The following is a 19,387-nucleotide window of genomic DNA, read 5'->3' as shown; positions in this document are numbered from 1 at the left end:
ATGGACACGAAGTTGACTGGAGCTAAGCGTTCTTCCCTATACTAATTGCGTCTGCAAATGTAGATACTATAATAAATATTTTAGATAATCATCACTCTCACAGTTCTCACCGCCCAATACACCGTCAACTCTTATTACGGGCAGTATATGGCCCCATCCTATATGTTGTACTCTTAGCCCACTCCTATACTCCCGTACAAACAGCTTACTCTAAATATTTCCTGGCAGTAGGACCATCAATACTTAATGCGATTGTGTGTAATGACTCGGCAATAATTTGTTCATTTTATCTTGGGGAGTTCAATTCTATAGCCAGCGTTCGTATATATGTGCGCGCTATCTTTATCGATTAGCGATGTCCGCACTTGTGTTTCTTCTCCTTTCCACCATTCAAGACAACTCTTTTCAATATGCTGTATAGGTCTTTATAACATTTATCCTTCTTCTGTCATTTTAGATCCCTCATGTCCCTCCGTTGGCTGCTCTCACGCACCTTTGCGCTCCTTCTTCCACTTACAGTGACCGCCACTATTTACCTCTATCTCTATCCAGTCTTCAACGGATGCGCCTTTCCTCTACCACAGTCTGTCTCGCAGGCAAGCGAGAAGCAGCTATACCATAATTCAGTGATCAACACGCTTTTCCAACACCTCGGTGTTTCACCCTCAGACTCAAACAGTCAACCCGCCATCTTTAGACTCCTGGTCCTCGCAGACCCCCAATTGGAAGGCGACACCTCGCTCCCTTTCCCCGAATATGAATTATACCCCCGCATGCAGACCCACTGGTGCGCCATCCAAGAAGCAATTGGCAACGCCTCCACTTCACCTCTACTGAACGAGGATGTCCTCTCAAACATCACAACCGGTCTTCGAACCCTCGCAACCGAAGACATCCCACGCGCCTTCAGATCAGGTCTGAAACGTATCGACCTCTTTGGCAACGATTACTACCTCGCGCACATCTACCGCACCCTCTTTTGGTGGACCCGGCCGACACACACAACGGTGCTGGGCGACTTGGTGGGGAGCCAGTGGATCTCCGACGACGAATTCGCTTGGCGCGGACACCGGTACTGGAACCGCGTATTCCGCGGCGGAGAGCGGGTCGACGACAACATCACCAGGACTGGTGCTGCGGGTTGGAGCCAGGGCGAAGGCAGCAATGCGCCGCCATTGGAACCCCTGGGCGCGGATCGGGCCTGGGCCAGGCGCGTGATCAATGTCGCGGGGAACCATGATATTGGATATGCGGGGGATATCAGCGAGGCGCGGATGGAACGTTTTGAGCGTGTCTTTGGCCGTGCGAATTGGGATGTGCGGTTCGAACACCCGCCTATCTCGTCTGCTTCTGCCGGAGACCAGGTTGTTACCCCTACTCTGCACCTGATTAATCTCAATTCCCTCATGTTCGATACCCCCGCGCTTTCTGCGGAGGTCCAGAGCCATACGTATTCTTATCTGAACGATCTAATCGCCGATCGACTCTCGCCGGTCGAGGATCGGTCGGCTTTTACTTTACTTCTAACACATCTACCCCTGCATAAGGAAGATGGTGTGTGCACGGACGGACCATATTTCTCATTCCGCGATTCTGACGACCAGGATGGTCCCGACGGTGTGCCCCGGTGGCTTGACGGTGGTCTCAAGGAGCAGAACCATCTCAGCGATTCACTAAGTGCGAATGGGGTCCTGCAAGGCATATTTGGGCTGAGCGGCGACAAGAATGCGCTTGCTGGTGGGCAGGGCCGGAATGGGCTCATTCTTACAGGGCATGACCACCCGGGCTGTGATGCTATTCATTTCGTCAACCGCACTGAAACAACCAACGACGACGGCGAGTCTCGAGCTTGGAAGTGGGATGTGAAGCGCTTCGACGAGAGCCAGCACACCGATGACCCTTCTATCCGGGAGGTGACCCTCCGCTCAATGATGGGAGAGTTTGGTGGTAATGCCGGTCTCCTTTCAGCGTGGTTTGATGAGGTCGCTGGAGAGTGGAGCTATGAGATCACTATGTGTCCAGCTGGTGTGCAGCATATCTGGTGGGCGGTTCATATCCTCGTATTAGTGACGCTAGGTGTGGCTCTGCTTTGGTTCTTATCTGGCGATGCTCAGGCGAAGACGGCTGTTCGGAAAGTCCAGCCAGAACATAAGACGCAGAATGGACGGAAGAAATAATTGGGTTGTAAATTTGTTTCTTATTGTATTAATAGCATTGGATAAACTGAGCGGTTTGCATTTGGATACATACATCGCGGAATATATATTTTTATAATGGACCCTCAACTAACTGGTTGTATATATAAAACTTTATGACGTGACCTTTGTAGAAGTTGTGCCTTGTTGTAGAGTTGTGCAGGAAGTAAATACGTTTACAAAGAGTCTACGAAGGGCCTACGTAGAGCCATTGGTGGTCATATCAGAGTTCATATATCGGCCAAAGAACAAACAACCAGGACCAAGTCCCCTCCCATACAGCCTAAAACCTTTAGGCCAGCCCTCGAGGTAACGGGCAAGGCATTGCAAAAGGATGTGATTTTAAAGTAATACTTCCGAGAGCCGCCAGTAAAGGGAGGGAGAAACACGAAGATGGAGGATAAAACCGGCTTTAAAATAAACAGTTGGATTTCGTCAAATGGACACCACCTGTCCAGCTCCCATTTTAATCCTATGGTCTCATATGCACCGCATTCCAGGTCCCAAGCAGATTTGAGGTTTGGTATCGTTCTTTTTCTTTAAAATTCGGGTTTTCTCTCTTTACATGACGACACCGGAGTTGGAGGCAATACGCTGGAAAAGAAGTGTTAGTTTTGAGTGGGAGATGTGGAAATGGATAGGAATCCATTTCCATGTGGAGGGTATAACGTACGGGCCAGAGCTCAGCAGCTTCCTTTCCGACGGGACCGGTGATGGCGGAACCCTTCATCTCACCCTTGGCGTTGACGATAACTCCTGCGTTGTCCTCGAAGTACAGGAAGATACCGTCGGGGCGGCGCCAGGGCTTGCTCTGGCGGACAACGACAGCGGGCATAACCTTCTTGCGGAGCTCGGGCTTTCCCTTCTTGACGGTGGCCATGACCATGTCTCCGACACCGGCAGCGGGGAGACGGTTCAGGCGGGCACCGATACCCTTGACGGAGATGATGTACAGGTTGCGAGCACCGGAGTTGTCGCAGCAGTTCATCACGGCGCCACTGTTTGACGAAAAAGAGAACCGTTAGTGAATTGTTCTAGATCTTGAAGACGTCGTGTTTCGAATGCTGAAAGTGGAGATCCAATTTTCTTGTCCTTTCTTCCCGCCGATCTTTTCGTTTTGTTGCATGGTGTATGTTTTTCTGGGGGCGTTTGATCGACTGGAAATTGACTTGTGTGACCCGGCGGGAAAGAAAGGCGCATTCGAAACAGACTAGACGATAAGTAATTTGTATACGTACACAGGCAGACCGAGAGTCATCTTGAGCTTGTTGCCGGCGGCACCGCCACGACTGTTTAACCGTTAGTAAATTTCGTTCTTGTCGATTCGTTCTTTTCCCAATCCGAGCCCCATTCTATCCTCTCGACACAAAGGTGTGGTGTTGCTTGTCCATGCTTGCAAAATAATTCTGTATCGGTTCGGAATCGAATGGGGCCACCGAGGGAATCGCTGGGAGACTCACCCTCTCTTAGACATGATGGCTGATGATCACGGGGGAAGTTGGGTGAAAAAGGTTGGCGACAAGAGGTCGAACGTCGAGGATCCAAACTGGAGGTGTGCTTTCTCGCTTAGTGGGCAAAGTGCGTAAAATCTTGGCGTTGGCAGGTGATTGGCTGCCCAGATCCATCGACTTTGCCCTAATGCTAACCCAATTTGGGATAGTTACAAATTGTGTTGCCTCAGGCATCAACTGTATACTTCTAGGGTTGAAATGTTGTGACATTGAAGAAGATTGCATTTCACTGAATAATTTAATACATTTGCAACCTTGAAAAAAAAAAGCTAGGCGAAAGAAAAAACAGATAGCACAGGGATGAAGATAAGATATGAAATGATTCATTGAAAGTCCATAAAAGCAACCCGCCATCCTCCGAAACATTTCGAGGTTGAACCTCGATTTGAGTCTGCTATTCCGTCACGAGTAATGCCCCCCCAGTGTCAAGTAAGATGCGAGCACGCTGGTAAACCGATAACACCTTTCTGCCATTGTCCATTGCGCCAGGTCCGATATTGTCGTCTTTGCATCACAGCCGATTACTCCTCTTTCTTGGGTTCTGCCATGTGCTCTAGATTCTCTTCCTTGGTCACCGTTGCCTCGAGGTCCGCAGTAGGAGCAGAAGCTTCGGCACTCTTCTCGAGGGTAGAAGCGGCAGCCTCCTTCGGAGGAGACTGGGCCCGCGAAGGGGAGGCGGTGGAGCCCTCGGCCAGAGGTTTCTCCTCAATAATTGACGCTTGAGCCGGAGCTTGTTCCGAGATAGTAGGTTCAGCAACAGCAGCATCCTCCATAGTAGTATCTTCGTCATGATGGGGAGGAGACTGATGTTGAGAGGTAGTGGAGGCTTCCTGTTCCTCACTTTCCATAGCCATGTTATCAGCATCAGTCATGGGGGTTTCATCAGCGCGCGAAGCTTCCGTGGCGGCAAAGGGGGCCTCGGGTTCAGTGCGTGGGACATCGGCCATCTTAGTATCAAGGGGGAAATCCATTTCTCCATCAGCAGCAGATGAGCCATCTTGCGGGGTTGCCATGCCACTATCCAGCCCAGAGTCCGGCTCGAGGTTTCGGTAGTTGACTTGGTTGCGACGGCGCATGGCGCCTGGTTGGCGACGAACACCGTTGGCGGCGTTCTCGTCTTCATCCTCGCTATCACTGAGCTCGCCGGCCTTTTCGGTGCGTTGGTCAAATCGTCGTTGTGTGAACCGCTTATCTTTGTTCTCATCCTCATCGAGGTCGTCCATAACGTCATCCGCCTCGTCGTCCATGCCATCTAAGATGGGGTTTCGCGGCACATCCGTCATTTGGACTGAAGGGGCAAATGCCGTGCGCTTGAGGTTTTCAACAACTTGGTTGCGAATCTTGTCCAGGTATTCTCTGGTGTTGGCGTTGTCCATATTGGAGGGGCGAACATCAAGCTGATAATCAGGAGCGAAGTACTAATGCAGTTAGTATTAGTTAGTCTGGAAGAAGCAAGAAGCTTACCTCATAGTAGTCATTGTATGGCAGCTCTGATCCCAGGGGCTCTCCGACAAGGATACCGGTCTCATAAGCCCATGTCCGTGCAACATTGCGCATGGTGTAGCCGCCACCGCCAAGAACTAAGGTTGGTAGATCAAAGCTCTTGACGAAGTTAACACAATTGGCGTGCCCTCGCATACTCAGGTTGAAGCAGCCCAAGCGATCACCAGATAGACTGTCACCACCGCACTGAAGAACCACGGCCTCGGGGCGGTACCACTCCATCACGCTCTTAATAACAGGCTCAAAGATACTCTTGTATGTGACATCAGTGATGCCATCCCGGAGAGGAAAGTTAACTGCGTAGTTTTTGCCCTGCCCAACACCGATATCTCGGAGCTCACCGGTACCAGGGAAGTACTCGCCGTACTTGTGGAAAGAACAGGTCATGACGCGATCAGTCGTGTAGAAGGCCTCTTCGACACCATCGCCGTGGTGAACATCAATATCAACGTAAAGGACTCGTTGTTTGAAGCGCAGAAGCTCCAGAATTCCGAGAACGATATCTACATGAATGTTAGCTTCTGAGACAGACATTTGAGGACCGAAGCACGATACCATTGACATAGCAGAAGCCACTTGCTTCACTCTTTTTGGCGTGGTGAAGACCACCAGCCCAGTTGACGGCAACATCGCATTTGTTGCGGTTCAGTCGCGCGGCGCCTTCCATGCTGCCGCCAGCGCTGATTCCGCAGAACTCGAATAGACCGTCAAACACGGGGCAATCGTCTCCAACGTTGTACCGGCTCTGTTCCTTCGAGAAGTGATCCATGTTGTCGGGTGTGACCTTGGACAGGAAGTCGATGTATTCGTCGGTGTGGAACTGGGTCATCTCGTATTTTGAGGCAGGTTTCGCGCGCTGAGTTGTTAGTGCAAGGGTCAAACAGGGAAAAAAAGGAAGAAGAGTGCTTACATAGATCTCCATTTTCTTATAGAGGCCATAGTTCATCACCAAGCTGTGTGTCATGCGGATGCGATGAGGCTTCATGGGGTGGCCCGAGACATAGGCATAGTTGCCCACATCGGAGTCGTAAAAGTAAGCGACTTTCTTATTTTTAGACCCGAGAAGCCTATCAGAGATAGGTTCCAAAGCCATCTTGCAGAGAGCGACTGAGGGTTCACTAGGTTGAGAGGGGAAAAAAGGTGAAGTTCACGAAGTGTAAATGAGATCCGGGGAATGATGAATAGTGTAGTTGCAGGCGCAATGCAGATATACTCCCAGGAGGGTAAATAGGCAGCGATGACACCTATTGTCACCAGATCCCGCAATGCGAAGATTAGGTAGCAGAACTTAATCACAATAGCAAGCCAATGTCATTGTTCAGGCTATTGAAGAATAGATGGAGGAGAGAGAATCGCCCGCGAAGGAGCGGAAGCCGACCGAACCACACACCGCCTTCGTCAGGCAAAGCTCCCACGGCTTTGCTCATCATCACTTAACACGTCTTTGACAACCTTGTTATCTTCTCGCTAATATCACATCTGTCGGGGATTTTTGCTATCTTGTATCTTTCTTTGAACACTGTTTCGCCAATACCAAGCTACTAGAGACAAATCGATTTGCTCCGGAGCTTCCAAATAGCGATAGCTTCGCCCTCTCTACTCTCGTTTCATCAAGTCTAGTCGGATATCTCATTAACTATGGATCGCCTTAACCGGATGCTCCAAGCCGCTCAAGGCATGGGGATGGGAGGCGCTGCTCCTGGTGGTGTATGTTGGATAAGACCTCTAATCTCCTCGTTGGGGGGCATTAATGGCAACACCCTAGCCTGGCTTCACCATGTTTCTTCACATTGACTAATGAGAGCCGCTGTTTAGGATACCCCAAACCTGATTGATAACTCCGAAACTGTTCACATCTCCTCCTTGGCTCTGCTGAAGATGCTACGACATGGACGCGCGGGTGTGCCGATGGAGGTCATGGGCCTTATGCTGGGCGAGTTCGTTGATGAATACACAGTTCGGGTAGTGGATGTCTTTGCCATGCCCCAGAGCGGTACTGGTGTCAGTGTTGAGGCAGTCGACCCCGTGTTCCAAACTAGAATGATGGAAATGCTCCGTCAGACGGGACGGTAAGCCTATCAGCCGATATAAAATAGAGGACTCCCCAATGCTGATAGCTTCGTATAGACCAGAAACTGTTGTTGGCTGGTACCACTCGCATCCCGGTTTCGGTTGCTGGCTCTCCTCGGTCGATATCAACACTCAGCAATCCTTTGAGCAGCTCACACCGCGTGCGGTTGCCGTTGTCGTCGATCCTATCCAGTCAGTGAAGGGCAAGGTCGTTATTGACGCCTTCCGTCTCATCCAGCCTCAGACGGTGGTGATGGGTCAAGAGCCTCGCCAGACTACATCAAACTTGGGTCACCTCAACAAGCCCTCGATCCAGGCTCTGATCCACGGTCTTAACCGCCACTATTACAGCATTGCTATTGATTACCGTAAGACGGGGTTGGAAGAGAACATGTTGATGAACCTTCACAAGCATGTATGGACTGAGGCCTTGGAGATGAGTGACTTCCACGAAGAGGGTCAGCACAACGTGGACCGCATGAAGCAGCTTGTGCTTCTTGCAGAGGGCTACGAGAAGCGGATCAAGGAAGAGACGGAGCTGAGCAAGGATCAGCTCAAGACGAGATACGTTGGAAAGGTTGATCCCAAGAAGCGTATGTTTTTTCTTACTTGTGGTAATAACCCCCCCCAAAAAGCGGAAACTGACGCTTTACAGACATCGAGGACGTAAGTCAAAAGTTGATCGAGGATAACATTGTTGCCGTCTCGCGGCAGATGATTGACAAGGAGGCTTCGGTGGCCAGGCAATCATCCAAAGAAGACACAAACGGTGCTGTCATGGAAGTTGATGAAGACCTCTAAAGAGTTAGAAAAGTGTGCCTATCAAACCACTTTAATTATTTCTGATTGGTTGGGCTTTATGTTACCAAACCAGACCAACAGATGAATGAAATCTACTCCAATTCCGACATAACAATAATAAATTCATTGTCAACAAGAATGGCGTTTGGTCTATTGTTGGAAGTAAGTGCGTGTCTATAATTTAGTTTCATGTGATCTATGCGCCGCGCAATGTATATAAATCGTAACAATATGAACAACGTCCACCGAACAATGGACTATCTATCACGACTCCAACTTGACTGTCTGAAGCGAGTTGCTCAATGCTTCGACAACATCAGGGGAGTAGGCCCGCAGGCCATCAAATGCAACATCCACGTCATTGAGGTCATGTTTCTCGTGAGTGTCATCTTGAGTGTCGCTCCAGCCTCTATCAGGGCCCCAAAGGACCTTTTTCTGAGCATCCCGGGTTTCCGTAAGCAAGCGAGTCATCAAATGTCCATTCTTCTCTACAGAGGGCCAGGCATCGAATTCGACCTGAACTAGACCCGGCAACCTTTCCAAGATTTGATGTAACAATTTGCCACAGAAGTCTGTGTAGTAATCCTTGGAGATGCGAAAGCCCTCGAACACGGGGTGTGAAGGGTCACACTGCACAAACACTTTCAACGTGCGCAGAAGTTCCATGTCGTGTAACCCCAAGCCCTGGTTTACAACCCATGACTTTGGGGGTGCAGTCCAGCTTGATCCCACAATCAGTTCTATTGTGGTGATCGAAGAGCGGTGGCGTCGAGGCAAAGCCCGTATCGTGGGCATGCGCAGGAAGTCCTGGATAGGGAACACACGGAATGTCTGGGTTGAATAGAAGTGGTGAGTTGCTTCGTCGTGGATTTGTCTCGAGACAAGGAATAGAGCGATGCGATGCGAGGATGGTGCTAGAGGTTTGCTCTTCTTTGCTGAAGACCCAACACTGCCACCAGTGCGCTTCAATGCGCTCTTCCGGGTCGGTGTGAACAGGACAAAATGATAAATGTGCAGGCGAATCTCGGACGGTAGATGGAGGAAAGGGAATCGTAGTAAGATCGGAGGTTCAGCGTCTGGTTCAGATTCGACATCGGAGAGTTGCTCCTCAAAATGGATCATCTTCTTTTTGAAACCCATGATTGCAAGATATGCAGGCGAATTCTATGAAATACGAGCGAGTCTAAATTTGGACAGGAAGATCATATTTCTGGTAATCAGGCAAAAAAGAGAAAAAAGAAAACTAAAAAAGATTTGTGTCCCACGATCGGAGCGCAGCTTCACGGGAAAAACCTTTGCTGCGCTCTTGGTAGTGGGAATGAAGAAGATCTTCGTTGGTCTCCCCAGCTAATACAACCCGGCATGCAGAGAGAAATTGCTTGATAGGTCAAATTAATGTCTGGGTGAACTTTCTGAAGAAGAAAAGAAAAAAGAGAGAAGACCCAATGGCCGTCGGGGTCGATATATAAACAAAGTGCACGGGTGGTTCGGATCCTCCGCCGTACCGAGTCGCGCCGACTTTTAACGGGAGACTGCGGTTTATCCCATCATTCAGGACATATTTGTTTCAACCCAATACACAATGCTTAGTCGTGCAGTCTTGCCTCTAACGAGGCCAAATGTCTTCGCCTCTGCCGTTCGGGCATCAACCCTGTCGGCGCGGCCCTCGCCTTACACTGCTTACAAGCTTTCCCCGGGTATCCAGCTAAGGGCGAAGTCGAACAAATCGAAGTCGAATACTCCCAAAGCAGCTCCAAAAGATTTCGCTGCGGAGCAACCCGAGTTTGATACAAAAGCTGAATCTACACAATCTTCCGAACCTGTGAGGCTTTCTTTACTTTTACATCAATGAATCATCTCTGACGTTGCCTTTTTAGGTCGAACAAGAACAAGCCCCACAGTTTCCTCTCCCCGATCTGACACAAGGTATTCCATCGACGCTGGCCGCAGAGTTGGAAGGACGTATGAAGAAGGGACCATTGAACCTCACAGAAGACCCTGCCCAGTCAGAAGAGTATGGCGCGGACGGCAGAGGAGGTGGTGACATTCCCAAGGGCGGATATGAGACATCTATCGACCGCCGCAAGGCCCGCATGGCCAATATAGTATACGCAGCCATGTTGCTTGCTGGTGTTGCCGGTATGGGCTACTTGGGTCGCAACTGGGAAACCGAAGAGGAGGAGCGACAACACCCTGAGATCCCATCTGGATGGAGCCCCGGTCTTTGGTACAGCCGCATCAAGGCCCGCACCAGTGATCTCACCAGCTACTACAAGGATCCTGCTTTCCCCAAGCTGCTTCCGGATGAGGATGCTGAGATGCGTCAGCCATACACACTGGTACTCAGTCTTGAGGATCTCCTTGTTCACAGCGAATGGACCCGTGAGCACGGATGGCGAGTTGCCAAGCGACCTGGTGTCGACTACTTCCTCCGCTACCTAAACCAATACTATGAGCTCGTCCTGTTCACCAGTGTGCCCAGTATGATGGCAGACCAAGTCCTCCGCAAACTGGACCCTTACCGCATCATCCGCTGGCCCCTGTTCCGCGAGGCGACCCGATACAAGGATGGAGAGTACATCAAGGTATGCCAACCTATCCCTTTTTTTACCGCCAGTCATGTAATGCTAATTGTTTTCTAGGATTTGCAATACCTTAACCGTGACCTTTCCAAGGTTATTCTCATCGATACCAAGGAGGAGCACGCCCGCTACCAGCCTGAGAACGCCATTGTTTTGGACAAGTGGACCGGCGACCCGAAAGATAAGACCCTGGTCGCCCTCATCCCCTTCTTGGAATACCTCGCTGGCATGGGTGTCGAAGATGTGCGTACCGTGCTGAAGTCATTTGATGGCACTCCCATTCCCGCCGAGTTTGCCAAGCGCGAGAAGGCGATGCGTGAGCGCTTTGAGAAGGAACTTGCTGAGGAGCAGAAGAAGAAGCCCTCGCGTGGTCTGGGCAACTTCGCTGCTGCACTTGGCTTGAAGCCTTCTTCCACCCTGAGTGGCGAGCAGTCGCCCTCCGAGGGTTTGGCTCAGGGCAAGATGCTTTGGGATCAGATCCGCGAACGTGGTCAAAAGAACTACGAGATGATCGAGTCCGAGATTCGCGCGAACGGCGAGAAGTGGCTCGCTGAGATGGCAGCCGAGGAGGAGAAGGCCCGCCAAGAGCAGATGCAGAGCATGAAGGGCTCTTTCACTGGCATTTTCGGTGCTGGCTCCAAGGAATAAGTAATCGGCGCGAGCCAACTACTTTTTTTCACGTCTAGCGGATCGTCAGGGGTTCGTTCTGAGCATTAATGAACGAGTGTAAATTAGGGTTTGGGGTTTGTTTTTTTGTACAAAATTTTAGTCAGAAATTTTAATATGAGAAAGACTGAGATTGGACTGATATCAAGGTCGTTGGGCTTTGGATCCCAGGGTATATTGTTGAAATAAGAATCTTAAAGTAGAATGATCTTCTCTGATCATGTCAGGTTCACATCTTGGAAGACGGACACATCCCATATTCCTGTCATGTCAAAGGGGAAACCGTCCATCGTTCCGAAAGTATTAGATATTGACATCATATCGTCGACGATGTCGTTATTTGTTTGAGTCTCGGGCAGTGATATCGCGGCCGGGTTGACCAGCCCACTGTCTGCCATTGTGGTTGTTGTGAATGCCTGGTCCATTGTGGCACCGGTTCCGGGCAGGCGGTGCATGATGCGTTCGCAGTGGTCCAGACACATGTCTGCTACATCCCAGTCTTCTTCTTCCCGCACACGACGCAAGACCGAGCGCAGGGTTTCAACGTTGGAAAGGCAGGATCGTGCAACGTCGCTGTCAGTGGTCTCGAATGCGCAACGAACGAGCAATGTTGCCGTTGACGTCAGATGAAAGGCGCTATCTGTCAAAAAAATTAGAAAAAGAAACGTCTAGAGAGAATGCTTCAACGTACAGGGTAGCCAGAACTCTGTGAAATTATCCTTCCGCAAAGACGTCATGAATGCAACAATCTCTTCTGCTGACCTTCTGCATTCCGTTTGGAAATAGCGACGTGCTTCGGTGTTTTCAGTTTCGGAGTTGTTGACTTCCTGTGAAGTTATTAGAGACCGCTCTTTTCGACTTTCGCCACCTTCGGCTTACATTTAGTTCAACTCGGCTGACAAGCATTTTGACAGCTAAGAAAGCCAGCTGCAAGCTGCTTGCTCCGTAGATTCGTTCTCCGGAGTGGATTGTGGGTCCTCTCAACCAGTCTGGTAAGGAGTCTTCCCATATATCTAGATCTGTTCGTATCTGTCTGAGTTTCTTGGAAGTCTCGCGTGCGGGCTTGTGTTGCAACCCGTATACCAGTGGTAAGAGCTCGCCCAAAGTCTCTGTCAATCGGCATAGGTAGATGTGGCAGTGTGCTGCTCTCACACGTTCTGTAGTGCGAAGGTTTGATGGGACTAATACGTCCACTGTGGGTAGAGGCACGTCATATTGATTTTTCGAAATCTGAGGTGGGACACCATGACCAAAACTTCCCCTATTTATTGTTAGGTTTGTTGCAAGCCAAAGAAAACGGAACAATCTTACCAACGATCGTGAATCACAACTCCCCACCACAGACGAATCCGCTGGTTCTTCTCTGCTTGTGAGAGCTTCCAATTGCTAGGATCACGGTTCAGACCAAGACAATTTGCCAAAGATAACATGCGGCCACAGCTGACGGCGTTGCCAGTCATGGAGAAAATGGGTCGTCCAGTCAAATCGATAAGCGCGGCGCTGATTGTGTCCAACCCAGGGGCTGAGAATTCCTCATGCAACGCGGCGACGGTCATGTTGATCGCATATCGAACATCGGGCTTCGGATGACACGCAAGCTTATGTGTGTGCTTCCAATATACGAGGGACATGGAATAGACTTGACACACTAGTGCGGCTGGTGGGTCGTGCAGGTCCTCGGCAATGTATGATTCCCAGAACGATTCCCCGTCAAATATCGGAAAAGAAACGTTAAAACGATCGATGAACCTAGAGGAAGGAAACATTAGCAGGGTAGAAAATAGGTGGGGGGAAGTTAAGGGTTAACATACAGTCTCACTAGGTCATGTTTGAACGGCCCGAGTATTTGTTCGAGGACCTCCTTCTGGTTCTCACCAGGAGGCGTTCCTTTCCGCATACCTTTCCTTCGCCGAGAGATTGTGGTGTAAAGGACTGGTTTCCGCGGGTCACTGGAGTAGATGTTGTACGGGTGACTATTGGGCTCTTCCGATTGACTCAACCGCTCTGGGGGCATGTGCTTTTCAATGACTTGAGCATCTTCAGCGACCATAGGCCCAACAATGAGAACTGACTCATTCTGGGGGTCGTCCATATCTTTCCGCCGCGGATCACTTCCTCGACGGCCACCCGACGAAGTCGTTCCATGGGGGCTGGGACCATTCATCGGCTGCCGGGGCGGGATACTCTGGCCCATGTGGGCGAGTCCATCGGGACTGCGCTTACGCTTCTGCCCCGGCACGGCCTCAATCGTTGGAGCCCCCGGCCATGATTTTGAGTCTGGGGCGCTCAAGATCGAAGCATCCGCGTTGGCCTCCTCTTGGTAGTGACAGTCGGCACCTTGTACGCGACATAGAAGACAGGATTGACCAGGGATATCAACTGTACACCGAGACTTGCGCTTGCGACACAAGTCACAGGCGCGGACCTTGTGGGAGCGGTAAGGCCGGGCGCCGGCATTGAATCCGGGAGACGGGAGCTTGGAGGACGAATTGACTTGGACTGGGGCAGGCGACATGATGCGCGCCCAAATCTGAGGGTAATACGGGGAAAGCGAAATATGTCGACTTGGAGATTTTGTTCGGGGTGTTTTCGGAGTCGGCCGATTAGCGGTAGGACAGAGTGAGGGGTATGAGCACGAGGCCTGCTCAATAGGGAGCTGAGGGCGAGAACGGAACTGGGAGCTCTCAATGGCTAGGGAGCTATATCAGTCAAAGCCACATGCACATCATCTTGTACAGAGTCTCCCCAGATATCAGAATGCGGCGATCCGATTTTCTTATCAAAAATTGAACTGCGGGCATCCATGGATGGATCCCTGTGGGGAATGATGACTCATCGTACGTGAAACTGCTGACATAACGGCTTTCTGCCTTAGGCTCTTTCTATTTTTATCTTTGGACTTGGCGTGGACAATGCAGGCGATCGGCAAGAGTCGTTTCATTGACCCTGGTGTCCCGCATTGCCTCTATGGGGCGAGAAACTGCACAGCCACCAGGTCATCTTTTTCTTAATAATGCTCGCGGCGTGCCTGATCTGTTGTATGTAGATAGAAAGCGGTGATCATGGAGGATACCCTCCTCTCCGACGACCCTTTCGTCCACCAAGCGGGCTCTTCTGCATCACCCAGCCTAAAGACCTGTTTTGACCGGCTACCACTTAATGTGATCGAGCAGTAAGTTTCTATTTTACCGAAGAGTCGCAACCTTGTGTTCGTCCGATATGTGGCCTTATGGTCAGTCATTGACTGCAATTCTTACTGAGTTAATAGCATTCTGTATGCTTCCGATGCCAATACATTTGCATCATTATCTCTGCTAAATCGAAGATGGAAGCAATCGTCCGATTCCGCGGCATTGTATGCCTATCAGTTGTCACGTTGTTCATCATTTTCCTGGGCTCGCGGGGTCATTCCTGAGGCAGAAAACCTCACTAAACTCAAGCGCCAATTTCTGAAGCAGATCAGGCAGAATGCTTTTGATGCATTTTTACGACCCCGGCAAACTCTTGTGCGACTCATTTCAAGTTCTATGAGCTCGTCAACTGCGTTCCCACAGGGTGAAGTTTTCCGATTCTCATTTTCAGGAAATGGTCAACTGGTTCTCGGCATTAGCTCTTCTCGTATTGTCATACTAGATGTGGCCACTGACCCAGTCGCCGTCAAGCATGAGCTTAAGACTCGAAGGCGACCACTGGGAACCACAATCCGTGATGATGGGTCTCTAATTGCTGTTTTGTCTTCTACGCATCGAGTTCATATCTACCAGCTTTCTGATCATGAAGCCAAGCACATTCAAGCTATCACGCTGAATGATGCTCCAAGGGACATCAAATTCTCTCCATCAGGTAGTGTGTTAGCCTTAGCCTTTGAAGATAGTATTGAGGTATACGCTGTGGGTGAAGAGGCTTTGCCAACCGACCGCCGAGCGGTGCGTTGTCCCCGTGTCGATGCACTTTCATTTTCGCCTGATGGGGCGATGCTTCTTGGCTTTACAGCTGAAGGTATCGTCACTGTTACTCCTCCTTTCTATACTGAGACCGGAACGGACGCCTCCCCCGAAGAACTTGAGATGCGAATGTGGACAACACAAATTCTCTTTCCAGAAACCATCGGTTGCCATATCACTCACGTCTCCCTTATTGCTGGCCAAGAGGAGTCTGACCATTACTGGGTGATGGGATATGATAAACAATTGGGGGCGTTCAGGGCGCTTCAATTAAACAACAATGCGGGAATCGTTTATTTCGCCAGTCCATTCCTCGCAGACGAGTCTCGGGAAATGCGGCCAAGCATGAGACCCGCCACAGATGATGCGGGGGAACTTGCTGCTTTGGGGTTCCAAGATTCAGAACTGTGGATATATGGGATGCCTGACTTGGGTGCTAGCGAAACCACTGGTACCCATTTTGGTGGTGGTCATCATTATGGAGGTTGTGCGCCTCGCGACAACCTAGCACAACTCCAGAAGATCGTTCAACAACCTAAGATCTTGATCCGGGGGCGGCGGGTAAGTGATATGCACGGGATCACATCCGCTCATTGGGTACGTTCAGACTCGAGACGCCGTCGGAGACTCGTCGCGGTAGCGCCTGGTGGTGTGCGCTCGCAGAACTTTGGCGAAGAAGATATTCCAGTTGATGGTGGTCGAATCCTCCTCCTTGATTTTGAGCGCTCCACTATGAATGGCGAAACGATTGAGCTTGACATCGAAGTCGGAGAAACGGCGCCCAAGATTCTTATGGAGCCGGACTCCTCTTTAGCCACAGAAGTTGAGCTTGAAAGAAGACGAACGCGACTACATCGTGGCGATACTGCTACAACATTCGCAGCCATTGGCAATTCAGCGATTACTCGAGAATCCCGAGCTCTCCCACTTCACTTCCGCCGCAATAGCCTTGCAATCCCTACCTCGCCCAGCGAGACTTCTCGAGGCAATATAATTGACCTTCCATATGATAATACGCAGCCTCGTTCCAGTGAAGTTCTCCATCGAGCTGCTACTGCGGCTGCATCAACCCGTGGACGATATGACCCTCGATATCGCAATACCCTCAACCTCCCTCGACAAATCCCTCATGAGAGTGACGCCGATAATTGGGTGCCACCACCTCCTCCTTACAAACGTGAGACAGCGGGCCCATTGCCAGATGATCTACAGCGAATGCTTCTCCCCCCAGTCAATGTCGCCAATTCTACCCTCCGGCCTGAAGGAGAAGCAAACCGCTCACGCCCACAATCTGTCAATTTCCAGAGTCTAGAAACTATGACTGGCGCTAGGCACAGAGAAAATTCCATTCACAGAGACTTTAACCCAGACCAATTGGTCCCCCAAGATTCGTTCACAAGCAACTTCTCGCAAGAACAGCCTGGATCTGCCTGGCGTCCACCTACAACAATCCAACCCACCACACCTACTGTTGTTGTGTATCCAGCCGAACTACCCCCACAGGAAAATACCATGCCTCTTCCATACTTGAGGGCCTCGGCACTGGGCGATGCACTTGGTGATGCCTACTTCCCATACTCTGTATCATCCCCAAACCTTCTCCACATCCCACAGCCATATGAAGATGAGCAGGGCACTGTGGCAGATGACGATCATGAGATACCTCAGAGGCAAAGGTCTTTCCAAAGGCGGGTTTCAACAGAACCGTCTAGCTTACCGCCACCAACGAACGAGGAATGGCGCCGGCGCATTCAGGATTGGAACGATAACACAATTAAGGAGCGGGGCCGTAAACGAAGGGGGAAGTGCCATGTCATGTAGCTTTCCCTATCATATGTCCATTCTCCATCTAGTATAACTGTCAAATCATTGAACAAAATCTTTGTTTCCAGCGTAATGGTCATATGTTGTTTGCAAACATTGAATAATGTACCTGCACCCTCCATGGAGTGGCGCTGTGTAGTATACCACCAAACTACGATGGCTGTTGCTTCGTATTTTGCTTCGCATTTGCTTCCATAATATGTAGCAGTTCTGATATACTGAGTGGTATCTCATTCTTCAGGCAGCGTAGAGGTCTCTTTGGGATGCGTCCCCCGCCGGTGGCCATTTTTCCACTCAAAAACAGCCATTGTCATAGTAGTAGCTTGTCACTTCTTTATACACAGAGGCCCTTCAGATGAAAAAAAGCCTTGTCGAGTTCACCAGTTGCCAGCTTCCAACTAAGTCTCCTTTCCATTTTGAGTCTACTGAAATTGGTGCGCAGCTACTCTTGATCAAGACTTTCTACAGGAGCAACCATTGACCACAATGGAACAATAGTGTTGAATTGACCGAGTGAAAAGACAGGAAAAAAACAACAAACAAAATGCTATGCTTTGTGGGGTATCACTGAAACAACAAAAAAGGATTCATCCAGTTCCAATGGATGCTGGATCTGTACAAACAAAACACAAGGAACCCACACAACGCCTGAAACATGGCATGCATGCTCATCCCAGTTTTAATATCCCCTTGTACCATGTCCCATATTTCATATCCCATCATGATCCGTAGACCATGCACCAAATCCAGAGTTTGACCAGCCAAAGAAAAGAGACGCTGGGAGGACGGACTCATCAATGGAAGAAGTCATGGGTCCTAGAAAAGCCATTAGCAGTCAGTAAATGGAAAAATGAAGTAGAAACGGCTATGATATACCAACGATTTCCAGCTGTCTTGGAATTAGTATTTGTTTTTACCCTTGTTTGTTCCTCATGAGGGGCTTTTTCTTTCTTTTTTTGGATGCCCGAGGAGGATGAAGGTGGAAAGGGATTCCGAAGATTGTCGGAATGTCTGTCCAGAAGAAACCTAATTCAAGGTCTGAAGAGAGGACAAACTTGTCGAGCAGAATTGGAACACATGGAAAGTGATTATGGACGTCAAGAGGCTCATCTAGAGGCGTCTTTCTTGATCTGTAGAGTGAACCAACGTGTTGAATGACATTGATGAACACGGAAAGTGGGTTGGTTTCCAGTGAAGACACAAAAGAGATGCATAGTCTTCCAAAGGCTCATCCAGCAAATTCTTAGTTGAAGGCCCACAGAGAGAAAAGAAGAAGCCGGAAAGCAGGTTGAATTGGCTGATAGGCACAGTGTTGAGCGGCGTTGTAATTTGGAAGTTTCTCGGAAATCGCCCAGAATAGAAAAGGATGGATGATGGTTCATCTTCCGGTGAGGTAAAGTGCGATAGCCGTTGAAAGTAAATCAAGGTAATTGAATCGGAATTGGATTGATGATCGAATAGGTATTTTGTGAATTGGAGTGATTGAAATTGAATTTCCGATTGATGGTCATGGCGTTCTTGATCCAGCAAAGGCTTGTCTCATAGCCCAGTGGATAGCACCTCAATCTGAATTGACCGGCAGATGTGAGGTCAAATTGATTTGTTTTCTCGCAATATTCGTCCAACTGAAGCCGTCCTGTAAGCTCAGTGGAAGTGTTTCTTTGTTTTGCCCTCCTTGCAATCAAGGCCTGGTGTGGTGACAGACGCAAAAGATGGTGAGTGGCGTTCACGGTACAAATTTGTTGATTGCCGTTCCACAAATCACCATCAAGATGATTCACCGGCGGATATCTCCCTCGGGTATCACGAGCGGAGTATATGGTTAGCCGATGATGTGCCAAGCTTGCCGATGTAGAAGATAGAGGATTTCAGATGCAGAGAATATGAAGTTTTGTAGTTTGTCCAGTCAGGTCCTCCCCCCAGAGGCCGTGTGGAACAACTGACGATGTTTCCATGTCGATTGAATGAATGATGCAAATGAGAATGACCGTGAGGTCAAGTTGTTGGAGTATGGAACCAAGCAGGTTTGGTGATTGTTGTCCTGCCAAAAGATGGTTGGTTGAAGGAATGAACTCAGCCAAGACCTTGTTACCAAAAAGCTCTGGTGAGGTATGCAGCGCATGGAATAGTGTTCACAGAGAGTTGATGTGCACCCAGCAGGATTGAATTGAAGGGCTGTGAAAGACGGTCAAAATGCGTCTTTAATTCGAGCTTCTCCCCGAGGTGCCATGACGAGCACGATCGTGCGTGAGTCCGTTTAATTGTCGATGCAGACGAGGGTAAACGACCCT

The 19,387-nt window shown here is 49.7% G+C and overlaps 8 protein-coding genes across 8 annotated transcripts; 4 read left to right on the top strand and 4 right to left on the bottom strand.

Annotated features, from left to right (window-relative positions):
* Positions 1-464: 464 nt before the first annotated feature.
* On the top strand, positions 465-2,177 carry PEX2_106340 (uncharacterized protein; the record flags this gene model as incomplete). The annotated part of the gene is made up of 1 exon (XM_016747902.1): positions 465-2,177. The coding sequence occupies one exon, from the start codon at positions 465-467 to the stop codon at positions 2,175-2,177; it is 1,713 nt and encodes a 570-aa protein (XP_016593021.1).
* A 579-nt stretch (positions 2,178-2,756) lies between these two features.
* On the bottom strand, positions 2,757-3,669 carry PEX2_106330 (60S ribosomal protein uL14; the record flags this gene model as incomplete). The annotated part of the gene is made up of 4 exons (XM_016747901.1): positions 2,757-2,789; positions 2,869-3,193; positions 3,434-3,484; positions 3,656-3,669. 4 exons carry the CDS (start codon positions 3,667-3,669, stop codon positions 2,757-2,759), a joined length of 423 nt encoding a protein of 140 aa, XP_016593020.1.
* Positions 3,670-4,227: 558 nt separating this feature from the next.
* Positions 4,228-6,302, bottom strand: rpdA (histone deacetylase RPD3; the record flags this gene model as incomplete). Its single annotated transcript, XM_016747900.1, has 5 exons — positions 4,228-5,124; positions 5,171-5,286; positions 5,347-5,712; positions 5,765-6,065; positions 6,120-6,302. 5 exons carry the CDS (start codon positions 6,300-6,302, stop codon positions 4,228-4,230), a joined length of 1,863 nt encoding a protein of 620 aa, XP_016593019.1.
* Positions 6,303-6,847: 545 nt separating this feature from the next.
* Positions 6,848-8,080, top strand: PEX2_106310 (proteasome regulatory particle lid subunit RPN11; the record flags this gene model as incomplete). The annotated part of the gene is made up of 4 exons (XM_016747899.1): positions 6,848-6,916; positions 7,025-7,278; positions 7,337-7,872; positions 7,935-8,080. The coding sequence occupies 4 exons, from the start codon at positions 6,848-6,850 to the stop codon at positions 8,078-8,080; spliced, it is 1,005 nt and encodes a 334-aa protein (XP_016593018.1).
* Positions 8,081-8,344: 264 nt separating this feature from the next.
* On the bottom strand, positions 8,345-9,220 carry PEX2_106300 (uncharacterized protein; the record flags this gene model as incomplete). The annotated part of the gene is made up of 1 exon (XM_016747898.1): positions 8,345-9,220. One exon carries the CDS (start codon positions 9,218-9,220, stop codon positions 8,345-8,347), a length of 876 nt encoding a protein of 291 aa, XP_016593017.1.
* Positions 9,221-9,662: 442 nt separating this feature from the next.
* Positions 9,663-11,310, top strand: PEX2_106290 (protein translocase subunit TIM50; the record flags this gene model as incomplete). Its single annotated transcript, XM_016747897.1, has 3 exons — positions 9,663-9,902; positions 9,958-10,665; positions 10,723-11,310. 3 exons carry the CDS (start codon positions 9,663-9,665, stop codon positions 11,308-11,310), a joined length of 1,536 nt encoding a protein of 511 aa, XP_016593016.1.
* A 236-nt stretch (positions 11,311-11,546) lies between these two features.
* Positions 11,547-13,843, bottom strand: PEX2_106280 (putative C6 transcription factor; the record flags this gene model as incomplete). The annotated part of the gene is made up of 5 exons (XM_016747896.1): positions 11,547-11,968; positions 12,020-12,155; positions 12,208-12,589; positions 12,640-13,077; positions 13,140-13,843. The coding sequence occupies 5 exons, from the start codon at positions 13,841-13,843 to the stop codon at positions 11,547-11,549; spliced, it is 2,082 nt and encodes a 693-aa protein (XP_016593015.1).
* Positions 13,844-14,855: 1,012 nt separating this feature from the next.
* PEX2_106270 (F-box domain protein) lies at positions 14,856-17,093 on the top strand (the record flags this gene model as incomplete). The annotated part of the gene is made up of 1 exon (XM_016747895.1): positions 14,856-17,093. One exon carries the CDS (start codon positions 14,856-14,858, stop codon positions 17,091-17,093), a length of 2,238 nt encoding a protein of 745 aa, XP_016593014.1.
* Between the last annotated feature and the right edge of the window lie 2,294 nt (positions 17,094-19,387).

This window comes from Penicillium expansum (genome assembly GCF_000769745.1).
Source record: "Penicillium expansum strain MD-8 chromosome Unknown contig368, whole genome shotgun sequence".
NCBI classification, from domain to species: domain Eukaryota; kingdom Fungi; phylum Ascomycota; class Eurotiomycetes; order Eurotiales; family Aspergillaceae; genus Penicillium; species Penicillium expansum.
This window is presented reverse-complemented; position numbering and strand designations above follow the sequence as displayed.